Source organism: Struthio camelus, chromosome 9, assembly GCF_040807025.1.
Source record: "Struthio camelus isolate bStrCam1 chromosome 9, bStrCam1.hap1, whole genome shotgun sequence".
NCBI lineage: Eukaryota > Metazoa > Chordata > Aves > Struthioniformes > Struthionidae > Struthio > Struthio camelus.
In genome coordinates this window covers 3,524,049-3,543,629 of record NC_090950.1, presented here as the reverse complement: position 1 = coordinate 3,543,629, position 19,581 = coordinate 3,524,049, and the positions used below count along the sequence as shown (strand labels likewise).

The following is a 19,581-nucleotide window of genomic DNA, read 5'->3' as shown; positions in this document are numbered from 1 at the left end:
CTACCATACCTACCGGCTGAAAAGCTCTCAGGAAAAAGCAATATTAAATTGCAAACAACCAAAAAGGAAGCGCCCGCATTCACGAGTGGATCCTCTCTCCGGACATTGCTCTGGGAAAGCCACAGCAACACTGAGGCCAGCTGCTGAAGAAGAGGGATAGGAAAGGGGTTTAATGGTTTAGACTTAAAACATCCAGCTGGTCTGAGTTCCTACAAAGGATGCAAAGGTCCACGCGGCTCTGCTTCTGCCCGCACTGGCCGAGCCTCGTGCAGCAGGGCCGGAGGCTCCTGTGTTTCCAGACTAGGGATCCTGCGCGCTCAAGAAAGCCCAGGAGACTCGGGTCCTTCTCTTTAACGCTGACCACAGACATCTTTCTGCCCCCAAAAGTCCATTACCAGGCCTCCCTCTCCACCCCACTGGGACTCCCCAGCCCCGGCGAGAAGACGAGACGGCCCAGATACCGTCTAATGGCACACCCAAAACACGAGGCAGAGCAGGCAGGGCCTGAACAGAAAGCAAGATCCTTTATTGTACACAGTACAGAATGTAATGCAGCTTTGCAGGAGATACATAGCCCTGCTCAAGTAAAGATTATTTCGAATCAATCCTCAGATTAACCCCTTCTGCGCTGTAGACCTTCCGCACGGAACGAACGTTAAAATCTATCCCCAAGGTGCAGTTCTCGCCATCGAACGCTTCCTGACTGTACAGGCCACTTTATACATCACAGAGAGAGTAACCAAGTCTACCGAGAGTTAATCTTCATACTTTCCCCAAAAAAGAGTGAATCAGTCAAAAAAAAAAAAAATCCAAACAAAGCTAACTAAGGAGGAGAAAAAATTTCCTATACAGCATTTACAACAAAAACTTGTAGCCTTTGGGGTGGGGGGGGGATATGCGGGTACGTATATATGAGTGGTAGGAGTGTTAGGGACGGCAGCGGGGAGGGGGCAGGAGCTGGAAGGGAGCCGGCGTACATTAACATGGCGATACCCAGCTCTCCTCACCTGCCACGTCTTTACAGCCCGACTCCAAAAAAATAAAAAAAAACAAAAAAAAAACCCATGCCGAGCAAAGAGGGGAACGAAGCTGAGCCGTTCGACGCGTTTCAGTCTCAAAGCCCCGCAGGGGTGACAGTTCGAGCAGTGAAATGGGGTGGACCAGATGCTTCGGCGTGCCGGCGAGGCCGCGCTTCGAGCCCCGCGCTCGCCGAGGGAGGCAGCGGGATGCAGAGCCCTGGCTGCCCCGCCGGGGCGCGTGGGCGAGGGTACGGCTGTGCCGCCAGGAAAACGCGGGGGAAAGCCAAAGAGGGCATGGCTGGCGGGGTGTCCCTGAGCGGGCCCCCCTATGCCACGGGGCTCTCGTCGCACTGCCTGCTGCCCCAGGGGAGCAGCAGCCTGTCTGCAAGAAAAGTTTTTCCTTAAAATACAAAAAAAAAACCCTCCAAAAATCACTTTAGAAACTTTTTCCTAAAACATAAAAAAAAAAAAAAAAAAGAGGGAAGAAGGGAGGCAATTACTGCCACCGCCTCCTCCCCTCAAATTAAATCCATCACACGCAGCCTCAGAAGGGGAGGAGAAGCAACAGGGACAGGGAGATGAAGCGGGGCAGGCTGAAAAACCGTTATATCAAAGAATGACCCTTAATTGGAACAACTGTCTGGTGGGTAGGATTTTGTGGAGGAAGCAGCCGGGAGGCACCTCCGGGCTAGGGGAGGCTGCTGCTGCTGCAAAGGGCCATGCCGTGCCCCACGTCCAAGCCCCCGCGACCCGGATGGCGCTCCCTCCCCTCCCGCGACACATCCGTCGTCTGTGCAAATCAAAGCCCTTTCCAACACACAAGGCAGCTACGCGTATTGTGATCAATGCGAAGCGGATTGTCGTGACGGTTCGTTGCAGAGTCGCGCCGTCTCAGCCAGTCCCGCGGGCACGGCTGGAGCCAGCGGCCGTCTCGCGCTCACGAGAAGCGCGGCCTGGATCAGAGACTTCGGGTTTAGCCCCCATCTCCCTAAAACATCTCGCTGATGTTTGGCAGGAGGCGTCAGCCACGGGCCATCCTATGCACTAGCCCTGGGACAGCAAGGTCGGGAACGTGATGGTGACGCGCACCACGTGTTTTAGATTCCTCCAATTGCGCTTAAAGGCCAGTTTGTGTGTTTTGTTTGTACTTTTTTTGTTTTCGTTTTTAATAGGAACAGCAAAAAATATTCTCTATAAAATCGTTGCCCTCCTTTGCCCAAACTGCATTTGCTAGCGCTAGTTGCTCTGCGGGCTGGCAAAGTCAGTAAGCAAAACCTTCGGCGTAGGGAAGGCTGCCGCAGTGATCCACCTCCAGGAGGTAAGCCGGGCTGTCCTCGAAGTGCGTCAGAGGCAAGGTTTCGTCTTCGTTCACGTGGCAGTCGGGCTCCGCTTTCAGGAACGGGCGCTGATTGTCGGGGTAGGCCATAGAAAAGAGGGCGTCGGGGTCGCAGACAAACTTATACACGTACCGCTCGCCGGCCACCTGAAAGCACACAGAGGCGTAAGGCGGATGGGAGGTCTCCTTGAGAGCTCTGCTGGGGCAGAACCGAACCGTCTCTTCTCCCCCTCAAAAAAAAGGCACTTTAACGAGTGCTTGGGCTCTGCCGAATTAGCCTAGGTAAGGGAGGATGGGGGCAGTCATGTGGCCCAAGGACCGAGTCTATGGCAGGACTCGGTTTGCCAAGGAAATGTCCCCTCCCACCCTTGTACTGCAGGGGAATAAGAAAAACATGGGGATGACCTGTACTTGGGGTAGTCCCTCCCCTGCCCTGTCTCATGTGCTGGGGTGACAGGGGGTGACCACGACCCTGTTGGGAGCTGCCCCTTGCTTTGCAGCGGGTAGCAGTCACCTTCTGCATGATGCCCTTCTCGTAGTAGTAGCGCAGAGACCGGCTGAGCTTATCGTAGTTCATGGCGGGTCGGTTCTTCTGGATCCCCCAGCGTCGTGCTACCTGGAGAGAGAAAGGAAACAGCCGGCTAAGCTCAAGCTGTTGTTTGGACGTGGGCCCTCTATAAGTCAGAGCTGCAAAATATCTGATCGCAGATCAGAAATGCATGATGGCAGCTTGCTTCCAGTGGCTGGATCAACCAGGCTGCTCACCACAGTTCTTTTTGGGGGAGAAAAGTCAGCAGATATCAGTGTGCTCTACACACGTCCACCTCTTTCTTGAAAAATCCCTGGCATGGATAACCTGCAGAACGTCTACCCAGGAAGAAACCCATGAGGTTTCTGCAAGCTAACTGCAATAAAACCCAGCCCCAGGCACTGGAAGGACCCAAAGCTGGAAGCCTGGCCTCAGAGCAGGACACCCAGTCTGGAAGCTCTCCTATAGTAGCTGAATTTTGCATGCTGCCTTTTTCACCTTGCACAGCAAAAAAAATTGGACAGAAGATATCTGCTTGGGACAGGAGCAATTCTTCCGCTCCTCAGCTACCTAAAACCAAAACAGAGAGATAAGCTAGCGTGATCAGGGAGAGACGAACGTGAATTTAGGGCTTCCTGCATGGGGACCCCACAGTGCAGGCGTAACACAGCCAAGAGCATGTTCTCCTCCTGGAGCCGAGTCCCGAAGGGCAGAGTGAAAGGCGTCCTTCCCCACAGCAAAGCAACCGCGCTCAAAGGCCAGGGCACGGCAGATTCGCGTCACGCGAAGGAGACTGGCACCAGCAATACCCCACTGAGCTAGGGCACACGTCGGCACCGCCGGTTACAAAAGCGTCAGCGAGAATCACTCCTTCCTCTCCCTAAATAAGGCGGCCGCAGCCTGGCGTCCAGCTCCCCGCGTGCTGTGGCAGCGCTCGCGGCACAGCAGACGCCCCCGCCGCCCCTTGAAATCTGGCCCGCTCCGCAAGGCAATAAATGCGATTGTTGCTAAAGCAGTTCCAGATTCGAGTGCAGCCTGCCACAATGCAGGCAGTGCTAAACTGGAGGCCTAATCAAAAGACATTTGATTAGGGGAGCCTGCCAAAAAAGCAGTTTCAAAACCACAATTTCCATGCACAGCGTAATAGATATTATGGGTAATTACCCACAATGCGCAGCTCAGCTCTACAGCTGGTTTCAATTACTTCCCAAACAGCTCCTTCCTCTGTGTCACCCTGCAAAACTCTGCACAGCTCCGCGCAACGCTCCCAGGCAGGGACTTAGGAAGCCCAGTGCAACATCACTCAAAGCCACCAGTGAAACCGCTGGCGGCGGGGGTGGGAACCAAACGCAGAAGATGTTAGAGCAGTTTTGGGCTCAGGGAGACGCGACCAAAGAGCTCCCCTCAAGCAGGTCTTTGCAAAACATTCAGCAGCGGAGGTGGAGGACATTCAATAGGCCACTTTCAAGGAGTTTGGTGATGGGGGGGGTCACCGGGAAGCTGCAGCTACTCCCAGGTGCAAGCAGAGAGAAACGGATGCAGGACACAGGGTGGGCAGATTGGGTCTTGCAAGAATTGCCCCCTTTCAGAGGTAAGATGGATTCCCAAGCCTGGGGCAGGGAGCCAGTGCCACCAAGAGAAACCCTGAAAAACAAGCTTATGTGGGATCGAGCACGGCCGCAGCTGAGGGGGGACCCAAGCCGTGCCACCAGAGCCAAATTTTCGGTGGCTGGACTAGGACCTGAACCTGCCCAGCTGCTCTGGGAGCAGAGGTCTTTCCGTGCAACGCTGCTGAGATAAGGAAGCTGCGGTGCTGGCAGCGAAGAAAATCAAAGGCACGTTTCTACAGCTGCTTGGATGCAGATGGATCGCTGGTTTTTCCCGCTCACCCTCCAGAGGCGGATGGGTAGTAGGACACATGCCTCACTTCAAGCGCAAGTGTGGTTTTTTTTTTTCCCCCCTGGAGGAGCAACGCTGATCACAGAGATCTCTGTTAAGCAACTGGGCTCCAGGATTTAGTTCTCCTGTCTGAAAACGGTTTGGCCCCTCGCAACTGGATTTCAGCCTCTCCTAGCTTGCCAGGGAGGACGTGGAGAGCCAACTTGACCTATCACGTCCTGGCTAAGACCCCTCCGGACCCCAACGCCAGCTCTGGAGGTTGCCCTGGCTCTAGCAGCCAGGGTGTTAGGGCAGAGCTGAGGGGTGGGAGCAGCTCCCCATTGCCTCCCCATTCACGCGACCCGTACCTCCTCGGGCTCGATCAGCTTGAACTCCATGCCCCGGCCCGTCCAGGCGATGAAGTGGGCGTTGGCGGGGTCGTCCAGGAGCGTGACGAGGAACTGCCAGAGCTGCAGGGACCCGCGGCGCTGGTACGGGGGGCCCTCGCGGTACATGGTGGGCTCCTGCTTCACTTTGCCTGCTCACACCGAGACGTGGGTGGTTAAACCAGAAGGCCCATACCAGCGGGGCTCGCCCACCGGCCTCGGCTTCGCAGCGGGGCGCAGAGCCCGGCCCCGAACCGCCCGCCGTCGGCCCGACCTACCCCTCGCCCCACCTCCCATCTTAGCTTCTCACCCTCCAGTCTCTCGGGTACCACGCACGTGTCGTCAAAATACAATCGCGTGTCCTTTTCGTACGAAAACCCTAGGGGGAGAAGAGCCATCGGTCAGCACGGGGACCCTCCGCCATGCCAGCCAGACCCACCAACAAGCCTGGCCTCACCCAGCACAGGGAGCAACTAGTCCCCGCTTATCTCTGGCCACGCGATAGGCGCCGTCCAAGCCTCGCGCTGGCCGAGCGCAGGCTTCTCCTCCCCTCGCCCCTCCGTGTCCAGCCACGTCCCTCCCTCCCGCCCGCGCACGTGGGCCGGGGGCTTCAGGAGGTCGAGGGCGAAGGCCGGGCCGGAGGAAGAGCTCCCCGGCGCGCTCACCGTCGTGGCTGCCGGGGAAGACGCCCCCTCCTCTCAGGTACGAGGACTGGCAGTTAGGCACTTCTGCAAGGGAGAGACGAAGGGAAGGGCGCGTTGAGCCGCGGAGGCCCCGCCGCCTCTCCCCCGGCCGCGAGAGACCCTCGCAACCGCCTCCCCCCCACCCGCACCGGCTCCAGCCGCCATTAACTCCCTTCCCCGCTGCCGCCGGGGGCGCGGACCCCCGCCGCCCGCGTCTCGGGGAGGCAAGGCCGCTCGGACGACCCGCGACAGCGAGGTCCGAGTCGCCTTCAGCCGGAGCCCTTCAGCCCAGGGGGTGGTTGGACGGGGCGGGGGGGCGCAAGGCTTTTGGCCGCCGCCTCCCTCGCCCGCCATCTGCTCGGCCGCGCTCGAGCCCGAGGTCGCCGTATTTTTAGGCCTAAGGCGATTAGGGGATTTAGTGGTGGGGGGGGGGGGGGGGGGGTTCGGTGCGAGCAGCCAGAAGTCGCCGCCGGCCCCGGTGTCACCCTCCCCCCCCCCCGCCCGGCTCCGTCTTCCCCCGCCGCCGGGCATCCCGCAACCGGCCGCTTTACTCCCTCCCCTCCGCCTTGTGGAGGGAAACGGGTTGGGGGGGGGGGGGGGGGGAAGAAAAGAAAAATAAAAGCCAAAAACCCACGAAGGGGGAAGATAATCCGCCGCCGTAACTAGGTTAAACAGTGGCCCCGGGGCCGAGCGCCCCCCCCCCCAAAACCCCCCCCCCGCTCGGGGCAGCGGCCGCTCGGCCTCCGGACGGACCTGAGTCGACGCAGTAATCCCTGGGCTCCTGCTTGATGCCCAGGGGGGCCGGGAAGCCGGGGCCGGGCAGGCCGGCCACCCCCTGGTCGTAGAGCGGGTCGTGGTACTCTTGCTTGAATCCCTGAGGGGGGCGAGGGGCCGCGGGGACGACGGGCTCCGACAGCTGCCGGTGGTAGAGGGGGCGGTGGTCGCCGGGGAGCCCGGGCTGCGGCGGGAAGGGGTGGCAGGGCTCAGACATCTGCCTCTGAAACCTGTAGGGGCGGCCGGGGGGGGGGGGGGGGGGGGGGAAGAGAGAGAGACGCGGCGTTATCGGAGGGCGACCCTCGCTTTTCGGGCGGAGAGCCGGGCCCGCTCCCCTCAGAGGCTGCCCGGGGGAAGGGGACGGGGAGGGCGGACAGAGGGGTGTCGTCCCCCCCAAAAAAAACAAGCGTTATGGCGCTCGCGGGGTGAGGAGAGGGGGCCGCGGTGGTGGTGGTGGTGGGGGGGGCTCGCCAAAGCCGGGACCGGGCGGTTACGTCACGCCAAACCCAACCCAGCCGCCTCCGAGATCCTAGTCGGCCCCTAATCTGCCTACGCGGCTGGGATTAAAAACCTTCAGCCCTCCCGCGGGAGGCAGCGCTATTTCGGGAGAGGATGCCGTCGGGGCGGGGGGGACTCGGTCGGGGTCCCGCTCCCCGGGGCGCCCAGCTCGAACCCTGGCGGCGACTTGTCCTCGGTGCCAGGGAAGGGCCGGGGCGCTGGCACCCCGCTCGCCCCAACAACGCCTTGAGAGGCGGCGGCGGGGGCGGCCGCCGCGCGCCGGGCTCCTCCGGCGGCCGCCGCGCCGTTACGGCTTTGTAACCGGATCGCTCCCAGCTGACGGGCTGCGATGAACTCCGTTTCCGCTCCGCGTCCCCTCTGCCCTTGCCCGAGCGAAACCCTAGCGCCGCGGGCCGGTACAGCGCGCTTCCAGACGGGTCGGCCCTCCGCATAGCTCCGAGGTCGGCCGGAGCCGCGGCCCCGCTCGGCCGCCCATGCCGCGAAGCCTCTCTGTTGATGCCCGTCCCCATGGTGCCCACCGGGGCGGATTAGCCACCTGGGGCAGCCGCCTCGAAATACAACCCCGCGGCCTGACCTTTGCTTCGCTGCCCCCTCCCCAGCCCGCCGCCCCACCTGACCTTCACTCCCTGCCGCCCACCGAGAGCTGCCGTGCGCCACGAGGGCGCCGCCGCGTTGCCCTCCGTCGCGGGGAAGGACGTCCCCGCGATGACCCGTGCCCCGCGCTGCCTGCCGGACACGGGCCGTGGCAGGCGACCAGCTCTTCGGCCCGTCTCATGCTGCTACCAGCCTCCAGGGACAGGGACACTAGCCCTGACGGGGCTCGGTGGCCAGCTGACACTGGTGCAACGCAGCTCAAAGAGGGAGCCGGCCTCTCCCCTTGGCATCATGCAAAATCATCCTCTTTCCCCCCTCAAAAGCAGCCCCGAGGGCAAAACTCGCCTACCCCTTCTGCAGACAGCTGGATGAGGAGCTCCAGCCACGGGCTGAGGCTGGGAGCAAAAAATAACTGCCCACCCATGCTCTTTATGGGGTATCCTCCATGCCCCAATCTCAGGGTGCCCCGTGTCGTGGCCGGAGCACCCAAATCCTTGCACGCACATGGCCGAGCAGAGCTTGCCTCTAGAGGTCACCACCCACAGCTTGGCACCCCAGGGAACAGTTAAGGACCCGACTCCCAGCCTGATGTCTGAAGGTCACCTACGGGAGCTCACGAGCGGGTGGTAGGCTGAGTCTGCAGCCGCTTCCTGGCCTGGCCAAGCTCACTTTGGAGAGCACAGACCCGAAGCAGGTGGGAAAGAGGATGGGCAGGAGCTCTGGCCCAGCCCATCGCAGCAGGGATTCGCGCACACACAGCAGCCTTTGCTGCCGTCATCTTGTGTGAGGCTGCTTTGCCAGCTCTCGCTGGGGGCTGGGAAAGGTTGGGGTGAGCAGGACCCCCAAACCCTGTTAGCAGCAAGCTGTGTCATGAGGAGAAAAAGCCAAGAGATCCCAGCAGAAAGCAGCAAGTCTTACAAGTCCAGATATAAAAACTACAAGCCCTGCCGTCTGCCTGCATCTCAGCTCCTAGCAGAAGCAAGAAGTAGGGTCGCCTGGCAGGAAAAGTAGGAGTGAGTGGCAGGCGGCATCCCATGGCAGAGGCAAAGCTCTGGCTGCACAGGCATGTTCGCACTAGGCTTCGTGGGCAACATATTTCCTTGGCCTTCCAAGGAAACAGGTTAGCTCAGGAAAAAATACCCAAATGTTGAGTTCAGAAAGGATCCTGCATCTGCAGAAAGCAAGGGGAAGCCGGAGGAAAGAGAAGAGTCAGCACATGTGACCAGATCAAAAAACAAAGCCTACTCAAGACCGAGCCTCAGCTTTTGCACTTCTACCACGGAGGCTGAAGGCACCCTCTGCTTTTTTTTGCCCTGGGATCGCCTAGCCCACGGTCCCTGTGAAGGGACACATCCTCGTGCATACTTTATCAGGACAACCGGCAGTTATCTCCCTTCGGGCCCTGCAGCACTGGTTTCTGCAAGCCCCCAGACGGCCACATCCGGCACGTGGTCTGCAACCCAAGTGAAGAGGAAGGGGGCAGATATCCTGGCCACCTCTTATCCCTTCCCCACAATCCGAGATCACTGATCCATCCCAAAAGGGGAAAAGTTCCCAGAAACACCAGCAAAGACCCACGTGCTTGGTTGGGCAGCAGAAATGAAACTGCCGAATAAGGATGAGCTCTGGCAAGAGAGCAAAGCGCCCAAGAAAGAGTCCTGACAGGGCACTTTTCTGAAGAGAGGCCAAAGTCTCAGAAGTGACGCTTGTACTTCTAGCTCTGTGTAGAAGTGAAAGGGGACCTACTGTCCTACTGTGTTTCAGGCAACAGGCAGCCCCCGCCAGATCTACCTGAGACAGCGCGACTGCCAACGGCCCAGGCGCGGCGCGTTCCTCACCTGTGCTCTGCGGGGTATTGGTTTTCGGACATCATCTTTGGCATGTGCATGGGTGGGTGAGGTGGCCGTGGCACGGCAAAGGTTTGCTGCCTCTGTTCCTGAAGAGGGTGAGGGGCTGGAGGAGCCCCCCGGAGTGGGGTGGCCGGGGCCGCATGGGCAGCAGCCTGCACGGCCGGGGCCGGCGGTGGGAGCGACGATCCCTGGTGAGCAGGAGACACTGGCGTGGCGGGTGGCGTTAATGGCTTGAACCCAGCGGGGGGCTTCCTGTCGTAGGCACTGCGGACAGGAGAGGCAACAGGAGCGTTACACGTTGGGGCTTCACCTAGGACTGGCGGGTAGGAGATAGCGCTAACGTGGCAGGACGGCTGCCAGCCCCGGGGGATCTTTGTACCGTGGAGACTGACAACCGAGACGAGGTCCTGCGATGGGACCCAGCGCTGCAGACAGCCAGAGCATCCCTCACCCTCCTGGCGCCCAAGCCTCGTGGCCTTCCCACCCAAGAGGGGTCTGCTCTGGCCACCCAGGGCTCCCCACCCTTCAAGGGTGCCAGACAGCCGCACAGTGCCTCTGACCCCAGCGGCGCACAGCGTTCCCAAAAACCTCCCGACGTCGACGCGGCACGCTCTCATCCCCAGGGACAGGCAAAGCCAAACTCAGTTGCCAAGTATTTCTTGGGGGCTGGTAGCAGGCGTTCGCGCATCCCACCGCAGAGCCCAGGCTTTCCCCGAGAAGATGTCCAAAACCAGCCCTTGCTTCAAGGCCTAACTCTGCCCACAAGGGTTTTTGCTAGCAGAACGTGGAGGGGACCCGCAGCAGCGCTCTGCAGGGCGCAGTGCCCCAGCACCCTGTCTGCGACCTACCAGCAGTTGTAGAGGCACTTGTCTCCATAGTTAGCGCAGAGAGCCTGCTCGTGGCTACAGGATGACAGCTCGGAGGAAGGGCTGTGCAGTTCCCGCTTGATCTTGGCCGGAGGTGGGGCGTGCAGGACCACTGCAACGAGAAAGAGGAGGAGGACGCTGCGACCCGCGCGCTGTTGACTTGCGGCCTCAACTCTGAGCTGGCATGGATGGGAGACTGCGACGGGCGATGCTACTCCAGGGCAGCATCTACAGGCGGTGCTCTCAGTGCCCAATTCCTGAACAAAATTAACCGTGGGGGCTAGGACGGCCACCCGATTGGCTCAGGCTGTTGACACCAGCCAGACACCCACACGCATGCCCACAAGGGCAAAGCAAGAGCAGGCTCTGCATGAAGGGGCCAGCGCTGGCCTTGCCCGGCAGGGGCAGACAGAAGGATCGCTTGTGCCTCTTAGGTCAGGCTCTGCTCAAGGCCATCAGGCCACCAAAGCAGGGCAGGATAGGTCTCCAAGAGACCTATCTTTCCAGCCTGCACCTGTTAGCGGAGTAGCAGCAAGATGCTCACCAGCCCCTTGACCTGGAGCACTTCTATGGGGGAGAAGGTGGCCGAATACACCTGTGGTGGGGAGAACAGCCGCATAGCCCCTTGCGGGGGCTATGCCACCAGCACCACAGCCCAGCCCACCTTGCCTATTGCCCTGAAGGACATTTGCCACCAAGGGACCAAGCTATGGTGGCAACCAGGGATGCAAGAGCTGGTACAACCAGCAGGCAGGGCCCTGCACACTCTCCAAGGACGCTGTCCTTGGCACGATCTCCGCTTGGCACAGCCAAACACGGACCCCTTGCTCTGCTCCTCTGGGCACGCCTGAGACAGGGGGAGGAGATGCGGTTCGCTTTGGAGCTCTGGGAAGGAAGAAAGTCCTACGGTTGCATAAAAACTGGAGGAAGGACACCAAATAACTGCAGGAGAGCAGATATCTGGACTTCCTCAGTCACTTTAGCCATGGGTGCTAGTTCTGCATCGTGAGGCTTCAAAAAAGACCACCTGGGTTTACGGACAAGACCCCACTCTGCACATTTAAAGCTCCTTTGAGCTAAATTTGCTCTTCTCTGCCTGACAGCACGTGCCAAAGCCCAGACTGCCCCAGCTCCTTGGCACGAGGGTACTGGCAGCCACAACTTCTGAATGAATTTTAGTTGCTCCACTGAGCCAGCAGCAAAATACTGGACCCTTGACAGCACCCAGGAAGCTCATATCCCACAGCAGGTGGATTTGTTAAGACTCCTGCTCTGTTCCCAGGTCAGCAACATGGTGGTGGTGGGGGAACATGGGTCTAATCCCTCCCTTCTACGTGCCGGAGCCAGAGGCTGCCAATCCTGCTTCGGCCACAATCAAGCCCAGGGAAGCGGGCGAGAAACACGGGTGCCTGCGTGTCGCTGAGATCCTGGAGCTTATGGGCTAATAAGTGGCTCACCCAGCTCCAAATTAGCTGGCCAGAGCCACGCAAGCGGCTCAAGCAGATCCACTTTTCTCCTGGAATTGGCCCAAACAAGGTGAGCTGTGTCCTGCTGGACACGAACTCGGCCGCCTGATCAGGAGGAGTCAATCCTGGGACCCCCCTGGGGATGGTGGGCAATGGAGAGCCACAATTTTAAGAGTTCAACCGGCAAACGTCCCACTAAACCTAAATCCTTCCCAGCCCCACCAAGCCTGCTCACTATATATAATTTTAAACCAAGTAATATACGCTTAACCTAATCAACTTCTAAAACTGGACACTCTAGGAAAGGGAAAGTGCGTCAGAGATCTTCACCTAAGTAGCAAGGGAGCCAAGACTAATCGGAAAAGGAGCATTAGCTCCATGCAAAGTCTAAACACAGCCCAGTTAAATCAGGAGAGGAACCAATCGCTCCAGGACAACTCTTCACAGCTTGCCAGGTAATTAGCTGCTCCCCTAATTTGTCAAAACCTTTAAAGAGCTGCTGATTCCCCCTTCCCCCCCCCCGCCCCCGCAGCCCAGCGCAGCTGGTACCAAGGGCATAAAATCCCCAGAGGAGCACTGGAAACATGAAGCCCAGGTTGTCTCCTCTCTAGTGCGAAGGCACGAGCGGGCCCCGGCGAGCGCAGACCCTCGCAGCGCCTTCAAACGCTAAGGAGCCCGATTTATTTCTCGTCTCTTTTCCCTCCCCCTCGAGATGAGTTTCTGCTGCCTTCAGCATTTCTAGCGTTAATCCCGGCCGGCGCAGAGACTGCTCGGGCCCAGGCACCCAGCAGGAAAGCGAAGGGGAACTTGCTCTGGAAGCGCTCCAGCTGCCTATCACGGGCATGTTTCTCTCTAACAGTCTCGGTGTTGTTCGAGCCGGGCTGTTTTTCCGCCAGCCGCACAATGGGGTCTGGTTATTCATTGAAAAAAGTCTCCGAGCGGGCACCACCCTCCATTCACAAACAATTCGGAACGCTCCATTCATACCGCGAGGGGGGAAAAGGAGGGGAAGAAAAAAAAAAGAAAAGAGAAGAAAAAAAAAAGGGAAAAAAGATTTTTTTTTCCTACCCCCTCCATAGCTTAGGGCTGCCATTCAAGAAAAGGGAAACGATACTTAAGATCATAACAGAGACCAGCTGTCCGCATAGAGAAGCCCGGACTCGGGGCAACGTTTGAATTCCTTACATAAACACGGCAGGGCCGGCCCGCGCTGCTCTTCAAGACTTGGCCTTTCCGCCAAGTTCATTCATAAAAAAAAAAAAAAGAAAGAAAAAAAGAAACCCAGCGCGATTGTGCAAGGCTGCTTGCGGCGAGGGCAGGAACGCCCTTTGGCGAGAGGAGGAGTGAAGAGGAAGAAAAATAACTGCAGGCGGCTGATTCGGAGGAGCATCTCCCATGCCCCCCCCCCCCAGCTCCTTGGCCTCTGGACCCCTTTCTCCCACCTGGGCCCACCACCGGCACCAGTGGGTTTGCAGGCATCCCAGCGCAAAGGGCTCCCCAAACCGGGCGAGTCGGTCCCCCCCCAGGGCCCGGCGAGAGCACCCAGCGCAAAAATCTCTCCCCCCACACCCCCCCCCCCGCCCCAGCCCGTCTTGAGGACGCAGCCGTGGCTCCGGGCGCCCGCTGCAGCCACCGCTTCCCGAGCCGGAGGCCGTGCCAGCGGCTCGCCGCACGCGGCGGGACGGGCGCAGCGCCACCGCGGCCCATCCCCGCTAACGGCTCTCTGGGCCGGCGCGCTGGTTTTTGGGGTTTTTCCCCGCTGGCGAGCGGCCCAGGCGAGGGGAGCCGGGAACATGCCAAGACCGCTTGCCGGGTGTTGACGGGGCAAGGTATGCCGTGCCCCGGCGCCGAACGCCTCAAAGGCGCTTTGTGCGCGCGAGCGCTTTTATCCTGTCCGTTCCTCCGCTCTTCGCTCTAATTACAAGCTATAAAATAGGCAGAGGAAGCAGCTTAGCTACGGACGAGGCTGGCGAACGCGCCTCAGCCGACCGCTGCGGGGCCGAGCCACGCGGAGGCCTGCGACGGCCCCTCTCTGGGCTACTCCTGCCCCCAAGCCCCCAGGAAGGGGACGAGAGGGGACAGCCGGGCCACCGCAGGTGAGGAGGAGAGACCTCAGGCGCATCGCCAGCCAGCGCTGTATTTCTGGCCAAGTTTGGCCCAGCTCGAAGAGCTGGGAAGGCAAACCTTGAACCGAGGGGGTCTGAAGTTTCCCGCAGGAAAGCTGATGCACGCCCCCCCCCCGCCCAAAGCCACGCAGGGGGCTCGAATCGCTGGTGCAGTCCCTCGATGGGGGACGGGACCGGCAGCTTTTCGGAGCGCGGCCCGCAAGCGCTCCTTCTCCGGGTTACTGCACCCACCCCGACGCGCCGTAACCTCCGTCGGCGGTTTGAGCGCCGGCTCGCCACGAGCCTCGAGCGGCGCTGGCGTGCCAGCCCGAGCCCAAGGGAAGGCAACCAAGCCACCGTTCGCAGCTCGGCCACCAGCTGGGGCCCTTGGCAGCCGCTCAAGCTGCCACCTGGGAGCTAACCTCCCCGCCTGTGCCTCCATCCCCCATCCATCCCCCCGTCCCCCCTCCCCAAGGCACCGGCGGCGTTACAGGACGCACCCAAGGTCACACCGGGAGACAGAGCCAGAAATAGAAGCCCGGGCTCCTGCTTCCCTTTGTTTAAACAACCCTTCCTTGGGAACAAACCTCCTTTTTTTTTTTTTTTTTTTTTTAAATTTCGGTGCCGCAGATCACCAGCTCCTCACCCTGCTCATCAAGTCGCTCGCCAACCGCCCGCGCCGGGGGACGAGACTCCCCAGGGGAACAAGTTCAGCCCCGGTCTAGCTCGCCCCGCTGCTCCCACCCTCTGGCTGCAGGGCAAAGCCCCTCGCAGCGCTTGCTTTCCCCAGCGCCTAACAGTGATCTAAGCAGCCTCCCGAGACACAACGCCGCCGCCGCCGCTGCTGGGCGCTTACCCTCGTCGGGCCAGGGCGCGAGAACAACGAGCGTCAGTCAACACCAGGCTGTCACCGGGAAGCCCGCGCCGACCCTCGTGCCCGGCAGGCAGCACGAGGCGAGCTCTCCCCCGTGGGTCCTCCGTCCCCACGCCGCGGCCCCCAAAATCCGGCACGCTCCCGGGAGCGCCACCTCTAAAGGGGCGAGCGGAAAACGCCTCCCGCTGCCGGAGCCCGACGCCTCCCTTGTTCAGGGGAGCTCTGCTCCCCTTGTCCGTCAGGGCGAGTTTCTGCCCCGGCGCCCCTCCAGCGTGCAAAACGCCACCTTTGAGGAGGCACCTTTCGGGGGGGGGGGGGGGGGAAGCAAGTGGGCGGCAGGACGCGCCTGGCGCAACAAGGATTTTTTTTTTTTTTTTTTTTTAAGCAAGGTGAGATGCCGCAGGTTGGGGTTTCGCCGGTGCTCAGCCTGTCGCGCGCGGCGCTTCCCACGGCAAGGGGGTTCGGCCGGTGCCCCCCCCCGGGGCCGAGGAACGGGGCCGGGGGCCGCCCTCGGGCGTTGCAGACCGCAAGTGCCCAGGAGGAGGGCACGGAGCCAGTTTGCTGGGGAGAAAAGGAGAGAAGGAGTTTGCGAAGGGGAAAGGGGCCACGCGGAGCAGCCCGGCAGCGGCTCCCGCGGGCTCAGCCCTCGCCGGCTGGGACTACGCAGGCGCAGCGGCACGTGGAGGTCGCCCGCGCGGGCGGCCCGGGCTGCCCGTCCGGCTGCGAGAGGCCCTTTCAGGCGCCCGCCTCCGCGGGAGTGCGCGGGTGCGACGCGGACCCGCGAACCGGCGGGCGGACGACGGGCGCCGACATCCCTAATCTGCTCGCGCCCCACGCGCGCCTCCCGGAAAACGCAAGGACCGAGTCCCCGCTAGCAAAGGCCAGGCAGCAGGGAGGAGGTTTCCCCGGATGCATTTCTCTCGCTAACTTAGAGACTGCACACGGCTCAAAAACCGGAACGAAATGAAATGGGGCCGGGTGCTGCTGTAAGTCAGAAACAGGTTCTCCCCCTTTAGATGCTCTCTAGTCCCGGGCAGCAAAGTTAGGAGCTTCAAGTCAGCGCCCAAATCCCGCCCAGCGGCTTCGTGCGGGCGACGGGGCCGCGGGAGCGGGCAGCCACGCGCCCCCAGCCCACGCCGTCCCCCGCTCAACAGCGAGGGCCACGCTTGCTTTACCCCCCCAGGACAGTCAAGGAAGCTTAGTACAGCAGGAAGACCCGCGGAGAGAGCTCCTTTCAGGTGACAAAGTCATTTCAACACCGGTAATTCAGGGTCCGCAGAGGCAGAGCAGGTTAGAAGTACATTAAAAGTCTCGACCAAATGCTTTTTTTTTCCCCCCCCCTCCCTTCTCCCCTGCATAGCCCAGAAATGTCTGTCTCTTCCCTCTGAGCTCTTCAGGTTACAAGGAAACAAGAGACTGCCAAAAGGCACTGGAAACAGCTTCAGCTATAAGAGCCACCCTCCCACGCATGCTGCAGTTTATACCGCTCCAAGCAAGAGCTGACGGGCTGCACTAGGATGTCAACAGCGAGTTGCGTTTCTGACTTCGGGCTCGCCTTTTATCTCAGGACAGAAGGGGGATTTAAAAAGAAAAAAAAAAAAGAAATAGTAATAAAAATAAAAAAACGCATCTGAAAACTTGGGTTGTCTGGAACGGTTTAATGGCAAGCTTCCCACTCACTTAGAGGTAATCAAAGAGCAATAATTAACATGCATTTACTGTAGTATAAGGCACTCTGCTGCATGCTGTGACAAAGCTGGAATGAAAAATCTGTTCGACTGCAGGCTAAATTTGATTTCCTTCAAGTTCTGGAGCCGTCTGCCTCAGCGGCAAAACCCATCCACCAACCCCAAGCCACTACTTATGTTTTCCAGGTAACGATTCAAAACACGCCGATCTGCCCCCACCTTCCAGGGCAGTCAGCGCCGGAGAGGCGCGCTGACACGACGGGCCGTCGAGCACCGCGCGCCAGCCCCTGCCCTCGCCCCTGACCGCTTCGGGCAACGAAGCACGGCTAAGAAACAACTCGCGCGCGCTCGCTCGCTCTCTTATGCAATTCAAGCGGGACTGCATTTGCTCTGGCCTCCTTTTAAATACGCTTGCTTGCCAGTGATTAATGCTGCTTAAAGCGGCTCAGGTTTCACTGCTCAGGTCCGCTCTTGCCAAAAGCGCTAGGCCAGGGCTGTAAAAAGAAACTAGAGACTGCAGAGATTGTGGCTAACCCACAAGCCCAGCACGGGCTTTCACATCCACTTGAAAAGGAGCGTTTATAAGCAAATCGACGTTACTACGAACAAGCAGAGAGTCTCAGAGGAGCCCAGAGACCAGCGAGAGGTATTGCCGTGCACCTGGCTGTACTCCTCCTTTTTGTGAGGGTCAGGACACTGCAAGTTGCACCCCGAAGAGCCCAGAACGGCACTGATACGCCCATGCGGCTCCTGCCCCGGCAACAACCGCTTTGCCACGGAAGCGGCTCCGAACCGAGCGTGGCGTCTTGCACCCGCGCGTTTCCATCACAAAGAACAACCCCACCACACACACACACCAAAAAAAAAAAGCAGCCTGATTACTTACAGTTGTCGGACTGGAAATCTGGGACAAACTGTTCATCGTCGGGGACCTGAGCTAAAAACAAAAATGAAAAGGGGGGGGGGGTTAAAGCCTTTGCAGGTCTCCAGACGGGCCCACGGAGAGATTTTGCACGGCGGAAAGGAAAGGGGGTTGGGGAGAGACTTGCCTTCAGCTAGCCAGGCCTCTTGGAGCTGGCTGAGATCCTGGAAGAGCTCTGCAACAGAGCGAAAGCCTTAAGAGCGGCCGCCGCGAGACCACGGTGACGGCCCTCGCCCTGCCGCCCCTCCGCGGCGAGACCACGCGCGCCTACCTTCCGAGTCGTGGGCCAGGTCGGTCTCCAAGAACTTCCTTTTCCTGTCGCCCGCCGGCCGGCCTCGGCCCTCCTCGGCGCAGGACTTCTGCAAGGAGAGGGTGAGAGCGGGGGCGAGCCGGGCGCCGGCCGGCGGGGTAGGGGCGCGGGCCGCACTTACCCCGGGGCCCATGAAGGGCACCTGCTGGTCGTAGAAGCCATCCATGGCGCGGGGAGGCGGGCGGTGCCCCCGGCGCCCTCAGCATCGACGCCGGCCCGGGTAGGGGCTCCCGCCTGGGCTCCGGCAGGTGCAGGGCTGCGGGTGCAGGGGGTTGGGGAAGGGCTCAGGCCCAGCCGCCCCCGGGGCTGGCGCCGTGCCGGGGCTCGGCCTCGCTGCGCGCCTCCCCGGGGAGCCGGCCCGCTCCTGGCGTGGCGGGTCGCAGCCCCCCGCTCGTGATGTCACCCAATTTCTATAGAAACGGCCGTGACATCACGCGCTGCGGGAGGACGGAGGGAGGGAGGGAGGGAGGGAGGGAGGCCCGGCCGGCGCCGCGCACGCCTCGGCCGCCTCGCCCGCCGCCGCCCCCCTTGGTGCTCGGCGCTGCAGGGCCGCGCCGCAGCCGGGGCCGTTCCCACGCCGCCCCGCGCGCCCCATTCATAAACTCCGCCCCCCCCTCCTCCTCCTCCTCCTCCTCCTCCGCGCGCGCGCGCATCCCCGCCATCCACCCACCCCCCCTCCCCCCCCCTCCCCGCCATTCACACCGCGCGGCCCGCGCCATTCATAAACACCGCTCCCGCCCCGGGCTGCGCCGCTCGGCCCCGCGTAGCCGGCCGGGGCGCCGCGGGCTCACCCGGAGCGGGCCGGGCCGGGGCCACGGATGGCGCTTTGCTTTGCTTTGCTGCGCTGTGCTCCGCACCCGGGCACCGCGCTGCCGCTCTGCGCCGCGGCCCGCAGCTCCCGAGCGGCCTCCGGCGAGCGCCCCGCCCCCAGCCGCCCTCCCTCCACCCGCCCAGCGCCGCTTGTTTACCCTCCGCACCGCCCAATGGCGCACCGCCGCTCCGGCGCTCCCGCCGCCTGATTGGTCGCGGCGCCGCTCCGAGCCCGCCCCCGCGCCGTTCCACGGGGCACCATTGAGGCCGGCTGGGTGGGAGGGAGGCGGTGGCAGCCAATGGGTGCGGCGGGATTTGCATGGTTCCGGCGAGGACGTTTTTCATTCATAAAAAAATAGAAGGAGGAAAGAAGCTTGCGGGTGGGGCCCGAGCAGGGCAGGATTTAAAGGGGCCGCGGCCCGCCCCGGAGGTGGGGGTGGATGGGGGTTGAAAGAAGCTTGGGGGGGGGGGGGGGGGTGGCTCGCTCCTGGGAGACCTGCTCCCTGCATGCCTTCCCCTAGCACCTGCCGACGAGCAGGCTCTCAGCGAGCAGGACAGGCATGGGCCTTGCACAGCACGGGGCACCCTCTGCTCTTAACAGCTGTTTGGGGCTATGTGGTTTGCCACGGTGGGGGTCTGCCTGAGAGCCCCCTCCTTTGGCGCCCAGGGTTCAACCCGCACCTGAGCACCTTCTGCCACCGCCCTGGGGGAGCTGCTGTGGTTCCCCGGCCTGGAGAGGCAGAGCCGGAGGAGGGGGAGCACAGGCTGCGAAGGGGGCACGCAGGGGAGAGGGTTTCTCCGCAGGTGGGTCAAAATAACCTCCCTGAACAGGCCTGTGAGAGTACAGGCCTCGGGGTCCCGACGGGGAACTCGCAGCCCTCAGACACGTGAGCCCTTACGGGACTATAAACGGCTCAGAGGACTGGCTGTTAGCCCAGGACAGAGGCGCTCCATGCGGTGGGCCTGCCAGCG

General features: G+C 61.2%; 1 protein-coding gene across 1 annotated transcript; it reads right to left on the bottom strand.

Annotated features, from left to right (window-relative positions):
- Positions 1-504: 504 nt before the first annotated feature.
- Positions 505-18,738, bottom strand: ETV5 (ETS variant transcription factor 5). The gene is made up of 13 exons (XM_068954002.1): positions 18,591-18,738; positions 17,921-18,055; positions 17,761-17,848; positions 17,617-17,664; positions 17,454-17,504; positions 10,417-10,546; positions 9,557-9,832; positions 6,585-6,835; positions 5,814-5,876; positions 5,459-5,527; positions 5,131-5,300; positions 2,870-2,971; positions 505-2,502 (listed from the first exon to the last, which is right to left on the bottom strand). The coding sequence occupies exons 2-13, from the start codon at positions 17,963-17,965 to the stop codon at positions 2,281-2,283; spliced, it is 1,515 nt and encodes a 504-aa protein (XP_068810103.1). The 5' UTR covers positions 17,966-18,055; positions 18,591-18,738; the 3' UTR covers positions 505-2,280.
- Positions 18,739-19,581: the final 843 nt, after the last annotated feature.

Coding starts and splice junctions, on each gene's coding strand:
- ETV5 (XM_068954002.1), bottom strand. CDS start 17,965: ATGGATGGCTTCTACGACCAGCAGGTGCCCTTCATGGGCCCCGGG. Junction 9,833..10,416: donor AAGTGCCTCTACAACTGCTG/GTAGGTCGCAGA, acceptor TCCTGTCCGCAG/TGCCTACGACAGGAAGCCCC. Junction 5,301..5,458: donor GGTACCCGAGAGACTGGAGG/GTGAGAAGCTAA, acceptor CGGTGTGAGCAG/GCAAAGTGAAGCAGGAGCCC.